Source organism: Oryctolagus cuniculus, chromosome 5 (genome assembly GCF_964237555.1).
Source record: "Oryctolagus cuniculus chromosome 5, mOryCun1.1, whole genome shotgun sequence".
Taxonomy (NCBI): domain Eukaryota; kingdom Metazoa; phylum Chordata; class Mammalia; order Lagomorpha; family Leporidae; genus Oryctolagus; species Oryctolagus cuniculus.
Window position 1 is genome coordinate 43,374,782 of NC_091436.1, and position 11,228 is coordinate 43,386,009.

The window sequence follows — 11,228 nt, forward strand, 5'->3', positions numbered from 1 at the left end:
AGTTTGGTACTGTATTTTAATTTTGCAAGATGTAACCATTGGGAGAGACTGGTATATAGCACCTCTCTATACTGTCTTTGTAAATCCATATGGCAACAATTATTTCAAAACTAAAAATAATAAACTACTGGATAATATGCAACATACTTTTAAATCGTTCTTTGAGAAGAAAACATCTACTAACGTCACATAACCTGAAAAAGAATAAGCCACTTTGCTCCATAATATCTATCAGGACACATTTTGAAAAACTCGGCCAATGTTCATGAAAATTATGCCATTATCATTCGTATGAAACAAAAATAGACTCAGTTGCTCCACATTAAAAAGTTGAAATCAGTATTTAAATTGTACCTACATTTAACTGCATTTTTGTCTTTCTTTAAAGAGTAAATTAATTCCATAATTATGGTTGAATCCAAATACATATAAACTTAATTCTAAGAAGTAAATCTCTCCAAGCTGCTTTACACTAAAATTTTATTTTAGGTAAATAAAACATTTGCAATAGCAATAAAACAGCAATAAAATGAACTAGAAGCCACTTAAAATGAATAAAACATAATGCTGAAAATAAAACAAGTTCTATATGTTTATTTCACACACTCAATGACAACAAAAGAATATATACATGAATCTCTGTACTATCCAGTATTTTAATAATCCACATTATGAACTGTTCCATAAAAGTGCTCTTATGACCTATTACTACCTAAAATAATACATGGTATTTCAAGAACGTGTTCTTTGACTTCTAACCTCTGCTCTTCTTTAGAATAACCTGTGAGGGGGGAAAAAATGAGGATTAATAACATACCTATGCAAAATAAAACATAATTCCTCAATGAAAAGTAAGGTAGTCCTATGTGCATAGTATACAAGACTCTAAAATTATAAAACCCAATTTAGAGGCTCTTTAAGGAATCTGCTTTATAAATGGTCTTAGATTTCTGTTTCTCTCAATGAATGTGAAGCATGCCTAAAATTCTCAAAACCTGGTTTATTGTCATCTCCAGATATTAACTTCTTTTAATTGTAAACCAAAAAGAATCCAGATCACTCATTTCAAACCTGAGGGGTTTTTGGACAATTTACCAAGAGATGAGTATTCTAAGGCTCAAAAATCTATTATAAATCAGGCATTTCATACAAATCCACTATAATTCTAAAACTCTTGCATTGGGCTGGAATTTTATCAATTATAGACCAACATTGCTTATCTTATACAGCTTTGTTAAGCAGACAATTTTCAAAATATACAGCCTGTGGCAGAAATATGGAAAAAAGGAGATGTTCAGTTATAAGAAGGCTAAGAACAAAAGGCCAGAATATCTCCAACATTTTTTGATGAATTTATTTTAGGTAAATACAACCTTTGGTTTATTAACAAGAAAAAAACACAAACCCTAAGTTTAAAACAATGACATACACTCTTCACACTCTTAATCCATGCATTATCTACAGAGCAATATTTATTTTGAATTTACTTGTCCAGAAACTTGATGCAATGTTCTGCAGCACAAGAGAAGTTAAAGTCCCTGAAGGAATGCCAGAACATGCATATTTGAGGCTTCCACAGAAGCCATCAAACGGGTCTATAATCTAGGCCAATATTTCTCAGTTATACAAGATGTTAATATGGGTACTGCAAAAGAAAGTTATTATCTACTCAACTGAGTTGCAAAATGCTGACTATGTTTCCAAAAAATTTACAAAATTCTAAGTTAAACAGAGTTTCTTATAACCTTTTATAACTTTACATAATTCTAGTTACATAATATGGTAGCATCGTGAGAAAGCAGATAAAAGGTACATGAGAACTCAATTATTTTTTGCACTCTTATGGGTCTATAATTATTCCAAACCAAAAAAATCTCAAGACAAGAAAGTCTACAAAGAGACAGACTGTCAAAAATAAGTCTACCCCATTATTCCCCTGTCAACTGTAATGGCCAGTTTCTTGCATTTTTTTTTTTTTTTACACAAATAAGTTCTACATATAAACAGTAACAGTGTGACTAATCAGGAGATATCGTATGTTATTTATCTACACCTATGTGCACACAAAAGCTGTTGAAGTAAGATATCTACTACATCTTTTGAAAATAATGTGCTCAGGCACATACTTGGAAAACTCTCCCCTAAGCACTATATTCTCACAATAAACAGAAATCCCAATAAATGCAATCTTCTCTGTTTATATGAGATTTCATTTATGTCACTCAAATCTCAGAGTGAGAAAATTAAGTAACTAGGTAATTAGAATAATTATAAATGATCAAGAAGTTTTGACAAAATTTAAAGTGATAAACCATCTCAGCCTACAGATTAGTAGTCAAATCTGCATTTTCTTCCCTAAATGATTATATGGAAGTGGCCATTAATCTCACCATTAGAAATCCAGTACATGCACTTAGGGTAAAAAAAAAAATTAACTCCATAATTAAAATCCATTGTCCTGAAAAGCCCATTCCTATCAACAAAGCTGATTAAACTATACAAATCAGGCAGAAGTGATGAATTAGGTGGTTGTTTTTGAAGTTAATTCTTGATCAAGAAAAGAAATTCATATTTTACCTTTGCAGCAGCCAGTACATGATCCTTGTTAATGACTCCACACTTATTCTCACAAGCATTTGTCCTGGACTCTTCTGCTAACCGATGAACAAACAGTAAACAGTTCAGATGAACCTTTAAAAGAAAAAAAATCAGAATGGATTTTTAAACTCAAACACTGATGCTTTGAAATGATGCCTTTTAAAAACTAAAGATCCAAAAATTTATTATAAATTTTCTATTTTTTAAAGACATTTTTTATTTATTTTGAAAGTCAGTTACAGAGAGAGAAAGGCAAAGACAGAGAGACTGTCCATTCACTGGTACACTGCCCAGGTGGCCACAAAAAGCCAGCACTGGGCCAGGCTAAAGCCAGGAGTTTCATCCAGGTCTCCCATGTGCATGGCAGGGGCTCAAACACTAGTGCCATCTTCTGCTGCTTTTCCCAGGCCATTAGCAGGGAGCTGGATTGGAAGTGGAGCAGCTGGGACATAAACTGGCACCCATATAGGATGCCAGTGTCACACGCAGCACTTTTATCCCACTATGCCAGCCTCTGCAACTTTTCTATTTAAAGTTACATAGGATTCAGTTTAATATATGCCAATCTTAGATTTCACAGAGAATGAGTCACTGCAATACATAAAATACGGCTATGTAAAACAGACCAAAGATCATAGAGAGTAACACTAGGACTCTATTAAGTTACCAGTGATACTGATTTTAATGTCAAATATTTAAATTTATAATTTAAATTTTAAATCAAAACACATCAATAACTATATTTTACACTCTTATCCTAAGTTTTTTTTTTTTTTTTTTTTTGACAGGCAGAATTAGACAGGAGAGAGAGACAGGCAGAGAGAAAAATCTTCCTTCTGTTGGTTCACCCCCCAAATGGCTGCTACGGCCAGCGCGCTGCACCAATCCGAAGCCAGGAGCCAAGTGCTTCCTCCTGGTCTCCCATGCAGGTACAGGGGCCCAAGCACTTGGGCCATCTACCACTGCCTTCCCGGGCCACAGCAGGGAGCTGGACTGGAAGAGGAGCAACTGGGACTAGAACCTGGCGCCATATGGGATGCTGGTGCCACAGGCGGAAGATTAACCAAGTGAGCCACAGCGCAGGCCCAAGACTAAGATTTTTTAACCACTAGTTTAAAGTATTCAAAAATATCAATTACAATTTTTTAAATTTACTGAATTGAAAAGCATATGTACAAAGGTCAAGTTACTTGTCATGAAAAATCATAAAATAATCATATATATTTTTAATCCTTTTTAAGCCTACAAAGAGTAGTAGTTTTTAAGTAAGATGTTATTAGCATTGTGGAGAGTTGGGTAAAGGATACATGTGAACTCCACAACTTCTGTACGTGCTTGAGAATTTTTATTTCAAGATAAAAATACAAAATAGGAGTAGGTATTTGGCCCAGCAGTTTACATGCCTATATCCCATACTCATAGAGAACCTGTGTTTGAGTCCCAGCGCCCCCAATTCCAGTTTCTTGCATTCAGAAGCAGCGGGTTTATGCTTGAGTGGTTGCTTTCTGCATGGTGCATCTTGGTCTCCTTATCAAAAGGCAATTGCCTTTAAAGGTATGGACTGATTTCTAGGATTTCAATCCTGTTCAAATTCAGATGGCCAACAGACACTTGAAAAAATTACAAGCATCACTAGCCATCAGGGAAATAAAAATCAAAACCACATCAAGGGGGCCAGCGCTGTGGCATAGCTGGTAAAGTTTCCACCTGCAGTGCCAGCATATGGGTGCCGGTTCAAGTCCTGGCTGCTCCCCTTCTGATCCAGCTCTCTGCTTTGGCCTGGGAAAGCAGAAGTTGGCCCTGGTCCTTGGGCCCCTGCACCCACATGGGAGACCCAGAGTTCCTTGCTCCTGGCTCTTGGCTTTGGATCGGTGCAGCTCCGGCCTTTGTGGCCATCTGGAGAGTGAACCAGCGGATGGAAGACCACTTGCTCTCTCTCTCTTTCTCTGCCTCTCTGTAACTCTACCTTTGAAATAAATAAATAAACCTTAAAAAAAAAAAATGATGTTCACCTCACCCCAGTTAGAATGGCTCTCATACAGAAATCAACAAACAACACTGGTGAGGATGTAGGGGAGGAAGGAACCCTAATCCACTGTTGGTGGGAATGTAAACTGGTACAGCCAAAATTCCTTAATATGGCATAATTTTATCAGTCTTTAAAAAATAGCTTCCAGATGCTATAATGAATCATTCCAAATTCAGTAACATTAAACCTCAACTGACTAGGCCTTTCCTATTGCGCCTCTTAATCTTTCTAAGCTTCTGGTTCTATACTTCAGTCTTCTGAAGTTCTTTAAGAATTCAAATGCAACTTTACCCCTAGGCATCCTACTGATTTGTAGAGTTCCCTGAAACACCTACAGCTTCCCCAGGATGTAAGGTTGTACATAATAGCACCCTAAACTTCCTATCACATCATATGTTGATTTCTCACTTAACATACTCTCAGGACAAGAACTCTATATATCCTTTTCAACAGTTTCACACACATAGGTAGCCAATAATTATTGAAGAACAAAAGACTCTTCCATATCTCCCCATATAATGATAAAAAAAATTTGTTAAGTCAATCCTAGTAACCCACACTATCTAAAGACTTCATTCATGCTGCAAACCTACATGGACTGTCCTTTCCTCTTCTTCTACATGGGTATGAGCCAGGGATACTGAGGCAAATTAGTATTTTTAAATGTAACAGTAATTGTTTTAAGTGACCTATACCTATGATATAAAACATTTAAGTGATGTCACTCAAATGCTCTGAGGCTTAAATTAAAATGGTCAGAAAAAAAAAACTAGTTTCAAGCCTTTAACTAGGCATTCAAACTTGAAAAAAGTAAGCTGTTCCATCAAGAATTTACTTAAAAAAATCAGTCTACAGGAAGGGCAAATCCAAAGATAATTTACAAAGAAATAGCTACTTCACAGTCTCAGTTAAACAAAAGACTGGGCCAATCTGACCTCCCTTTGGCACAGCACTTCCAAATTTTACATAAAACATAAGCAACTAGGTATTTGCCAAAAAAAAAAAAATGCTCTGTGATAAATCCAAAAGCTAACTGTGAGACACAAGAAAACTGAACAATTTACTTAAGCTTAATAAATGTTAAATCTTTCTCCACTATTGGCCCTGGAGATATATAAATAGTACTTCAAAAAGTCTGTTGAAAAATGGAATTAAGATAACAATGCAAAAAAAATTTAAAGAGCATGCATTTGGCACAGGGGTCAAGACATTGATGAAATGTCCACATCCCAATCAGAGTGCTGGGGTTCAATTCCTGGCCCAGTTTTTAATTCTAGGTTCTTCTTAAGGTATACCCTAGGAGCCCACTATAATGGTTCAAGTACTTAGGTTCCTGCCACCCACATGGAAGACTTGGATTGAGTTCCTAGCTCCTGGCTTTGGTCTGGCCCAACCTGGTTGCTGTAGGTACCTGGGGAGTAAACCAGCAGTTGGAAGATCTCTGTCTCTGTCTCTTTCCCTTTCAAATAAAATGAAAATAAAATTTTTTATCAAAAAGTTTGAAACCCATAGTTTTTTCTTTATAATATGTATTTTTCCTTAATTTTGAAGATCCCCTCATATGCATCCATTTCATTTCAAATTTTTTGTGGCAAAATGAACTTACATTTTAATCCCATTTCCATATATTTTTTGAAGTGACCATGTACAATGAAATAGCTATAAAACAAAATGAACAAAAAGCCAGTACAGAACTATAAAACCAAGAAAATATGAATAAGGAACTAGAAATAATATTAATCCACATATGGTTATCATGCATAACAACTACTGAATGTTCAAGATATTACACTCAATCCCAATTCAAGTTTGCAGACCAATGGAGGAATGAAATCCATAAAGAAAGTAAAGACAAATGCATGACCACAATGACAGAGAGAAAGACTTAACCTTTCTAAGCAGATGAAGGAAGGCTTCACTGAAGATACAGCTTCTGAGTTTGATTTAGAAAGAATTGGAGTTTGCCAAGTGGAGCAGAGTAATGACAGGCAGAGGAAATGCCTTGTACAAAAAACAGCTAAAAATAATAGGATCCAAAAAAAAAAAAATAGATATGGTTCCTTCCCCTCAAGAAGCTAAGAAGCTGCATACTACACTGGGAGACATCAAAACAAGACTTGCAAAGAACAGTATAAGAACAGCTAAATAGTATGGTATATATTCTATTTTTTTTTTTGAAGATTTAATTATTTATTCGAAAGGCAGAGTTATAGAGGAGAGAGAGACACAGAAAGAGAGCTATTCCATCCACTGATTCACTCCTCAAATGACCATAATGGCCAAGCTGAAGCCAGGGAAGACGGGAACACCATCCAGGTCTCCCACATGAGTGACAGGGCCCAAGCACATGAGCCAAGGACATCTGCTGCTTTTTCCAGTGCATCAGCACGTAGCTGGATTGGAAGTGGAGCAGCTGGGACTCAAACTTACACCCCTATGGGATGCCAGCATCATAGGTGGCAGCTTAACCAGCTTCATCACATGGGCCCAGGATGTACGTACTTATTGTTGGTCAAGTTCAGAAAGGAGAAGAAATCAAAGTAGGCTGTTTTAACCATAAAAAACATTGTGAATGGTGTGGGGCACCTGCAAAGCAAGATTATGAAAGCAAGTAGAAAATCATAAGCATAGAAAATAAAGTGATGCATGGCATATTCAAGACAGTAAAGAAGCACTGTTTTACGAAAGTCAAAAACAAACATACCACCTGAGAACAGCTGGTGGCCAAAAGAACTTCCTTTCCCCCAACCCATAGACCCAACCGCCTGGAATTTCAACTCCTTTCTTTGCCATACCTGGGTATCACTCCATTATGGAGTTCACCTGTCCACAGGTCACCTTAAGGGCAGAAATGGGTGGATATGGGACAAGTTAACTACTTGGGAAAGTCCTACCCAACCATTTGTACATACTGGCAGTCTTGTGGCCATCCTTGATCAAGTAGATTTCCTTTTTCTTTATTTACAAACTCCAGTGACAACTCCAGAGTAAACTAACCAAAAATGTTTTGCAAATGAATTTTACTTTAATCCAGCTAATCTGTACTACCTCTATCACTGTCAGCATGTGGTACAAGACAGCATGTATTACCTTTTCTTATAGAAGAAAGGATCAAAAAGGCAGGCAGGCGATATCAGTAGTCCCCTTCTACGGGAGGGAGTGGATGTTGGGTTTTGGCTTCTTAGATTGAATTAGAGAAAAGGAGAGACAGTTATATACTTATCTAGTAAAAAGAGAAATCTTGCAAGGAGGCAACAAACGGGAAAGCAGCAGAGATCTGTGAGAAGCTATAGAGAAAATAGTTGGTAAAGAAACCAAGGTGGCTTAAGAACAGCTGGAATGATGCATTATATCTATGGCGGATGCCCTTAACAGCCACGATTCCTTTCCTTGATATCATGGAAAAGTAAGTGCCCACTTACAATGGCTGCTTTACTAAAAAAGTTCTTGTGACAAGCCACAAGTAGTGCTTCCTATTGTTTAAGCCTAGGGAAATGATGTTATTTCTGCAAGAGAAACATGTGCTTCAGATAGTCAACACACAAAATGGATTTATTTCAAGACAGAAACATTATTATTATAGTGTTTGTTTGGCTATTTATTATGAGAGCTTCATGCTTTGGATATTGAGCCTGATAAATAGGCTTTAGTGGTCTGGCTTAAAATTGAACTAAACATATGCTCTATGCTCTATTATGTGTCTAGGAAAATTAAGTCACAGTCGAGGGCACCCTACTTAGAAATCTCTGGGAGGATAACAATGTGGTGGCAAACCAAGTTAAGTCTCCGCGTGAGATGTCAGCATCCCATATGGGCACCAGTTTGAGACTCCACTTCCGATCCAGCTCCCTACTAAAGCACCTGGAAAAGCAGCAGATGTCCCAAATGCCTTGGCGCCTGCACCCAGGTGGCAGACCCAAGAAGTTCCAGGCACCTGGCTTGGCCTGCCCCTGAGGTTGCAGCCACTTATGGAGTGAACCAGTGGATGGGAGATCTTTCTTTCTTTCTCTCTCTTCCTCTCTCTTTCTCTCTTTTCCTTTCTCTCTCTTTCTCTTTCTCTTTCTTTTCTCTCTCTCTCTCTCTCTCTCTCTCTGTCTCTCTCTCTCTCTCTCTCTCGCTCTGCTCTTCTCTGTAACTCTGCTTACAAATACATTTGTTTAAAAGAAAAATCTTAAAAGAAAGAAATCTTTGAATCAAGATTCTTTACTAAGTGGCCTAATTAAAAGGAAACAGGGCAAAATGCTTGGTTAATTACATAAAAAAGGAGAAAGGGAGGGACGCGCTTAAAAGGCAAATGGCCAATGCCTTTACAACAGTTAAAGCTAGTTTTAATAGACAATATCTTTCAAGCCCTCCGCAAGACATTAATCATAGTGCCAGTGTATCTCACAGCGATATTTAAAAGCTATAAACGGGAACTGAAGAGTTAAATTTTCTTCTTAAGCTGAGGTGGCTAACAGCCTCCCATTACAAAGGTCCAGATATCTATAATTCGGGGTACCGGTACCCTGGTACAACTATGCGTGAGGAATAAGAACGACACGCCAGGGTGGGACAAAGCTTTCTGGTCATTTATAGAACGTGGGTCCGCGAAAGGTGGGAGCTGGGAGCAGAGAGACTAAGGCTGGGGGTCACTCCCTGTGTCTCACACCCCCACCCACCCCACCCCACGCGACACACACGCACATCCCGAGCACGCCCACCCCAAGAACGGTGGAACCTCACCAGCAAATCGCCACGCGCCTCCAGTCGCAGGTGTGGCTTCTGCCGCTTGAAAAGGCGCTTCAGAAAGCCGCGGGGAGCCTTCCGCTTTACTTTCGTCTTCTGGGAGACTCTGTTCGAGAGTGCCATGCTCTCCTTCAGGGACCTGCAGCCTTGGGCTTCCAGGGCCTCCACGCACCGAACGGCGTCGAGGCTAAGAAAAACAACCTCGCCCCGCCCAAGGCTCTTCCGGTCCCAAGATCCAGGTCCAAACGTTTGAATACGCCGCCAACGGAGCGCGCTGGGCGCTCGGTAGTGACGTAACCCTACGCAAGCCCCGCCCCCAGAAGCGCCGGACGTATGAGTGGAAAGTCCCCACGGAGGGCGGGCTCTGGCGCTCCGTGACGTCATAATAAAGGCTGAGGCTTCCTTTAACCTGGGCGCTATTAGAAAGGCGGTGCTCTAGGTTGTGTGCTGAGGCAACCGCTATTGCTCGCCAGGATCTCGCTCAATATTGAGCTTAAGACCAGTGAACTAAAAAGTAGGTGAATATAAAAAAGTTTGTGATGTTTTCCCAGGATTCTTTAAGAATGAGTTCCTTCCAAGCAAGGCATGATTTTCTGATGTTAATAGCTAACAATTCACGCTTTCATCACATAATTTCATTTGTCCTAACCTTAGTCTTCTCATGGCTGCATCTTCTCACAAATGCTGGTCCTTTTCAACTTACCCATGCAGTAACGTTAAAGTGTAATTAAAATGCTAATGCTAACTAATTTTAGCCTTTCCAAGGTAAAGCAGTTTACTTTTCCTGCTTTTGTGCTACCATAAAGTAGTTCTCAAACTTAACTACTCATATGAATCATGGAGTGGAGGTTGGGAACTGAAACACTAACGGAGTCCACCCAAGAGCTTCTGACTCACCACACATGAGTGGGACTCAATAATTTTGCAGTTTTCAACAAATACTTGGTTTATGCTGATATTGCTGGTCTGAGGATCACCCTTTATTTTAATCACAATCATCTCTAATGCATCGCTTTGTAATTATGGCATCTCTGTAGCCACATAAAAGATTCACTACTTGGCCTCCCTTCTCCAAGACCTCTTTGACAATGCTCTTGTTTTATACCCCATGAGCCACGCATGCCTGTTGTTATGCACTAGGCCTTGTGCTTGTCCAGTATGTTACTCTTCATATCCCAACACAATTGTCTCTTCAACACCATCGCCTACCTTTTGAACTCCCTCCAGTATCCCAACTTCAATAATTCCTAGATGCAACTGGGATCACTGTCCTCTCATAGTCCCTTCTACCCGCCATAGCACTCTATGCCCTATCTTTGCATATGTAGTCCAATGGACATCATTATAATGTTCCCTCTGATTTCTCCTCAACCATCTAGCCATTCCTTTTACTTCATGCTTATTTGACAAAATTCACATCGTGCTTTAGCTAAAATCTCAATCCCTATATGTTTTCATCTGTGTGTGCATTAATATTAGCAAAGAAAATCACACATACAAATCTGTGTCTGGTCCCAAGGTTAATACACAGAAATCACAGAAATGAGTTCTAAGCACAGCTGCAAGCCTTTAACACTTCCTAAGGCTATTCATTCATTTAGTCTCTTAAATAACGGTCATACCTTTTCTTTCATCCTCAAACCTCCCCACACATCTTATCACACCTTTACTCTCAACTGATGACATTGCTTCACTAACAAAATTGAAGCAACCCACAGATTTTGTGCATGTCCTCATTACTACATCTACCCACCAATCTCCAGTTACTCCATTGATGAGATGCCAGCCACTCCACTATCACTGATCCCTTTATTAAGGACAGTTCTCTAGAAATTCCCTCCTCTCTTCTGCTTCATGAATTTTCCTTTTATTC

The 11,228-nt window shown here is 38.8% G+C and overlaps 1 protein-coding gene across 2 annotated transcripts; it reads right to left on the reverse strand.

Annotated features, from left to right (window-relative positions):
* Positions 1–568: 568 nt before the first annotated feature.
* CENPW (centromere protein W) lies at positions 569–9,674 on the reverse strand. 2 transcript variants are annotated; one of them, XM_002714804.5, is made up of 3 exons: positions 9,353–9,674; positions 2,578–2,691; positions 569–781 (listed from the first exon to the last, which is right to left on the reverse strand). In XM_002714804.5, the coding sequence occupies exons 1-3, from the start codon at positions 9,476–9,478 to the stop codon at positions 755–757; spliced, it is 267 nt and encodes an 88-aa protein (XP_002714850.1). In that variant the 5' UTR covers positions 9,479–9,674; the 3' UTR covers positions 569–754. The 2 variants fall into 2 exon arrangements, with proteins under 2 accessions (XP_002714850.1, XP_051710320.1); XM_051854360.2 differs by lacking the exon at positions 569–781 and having other exon boundaries at positions 2,574–2,651; positions 9,353–9,658.
* Between the last annotated feature and the right edge of the window lie 1,554 nt (positions 9,675–11,228).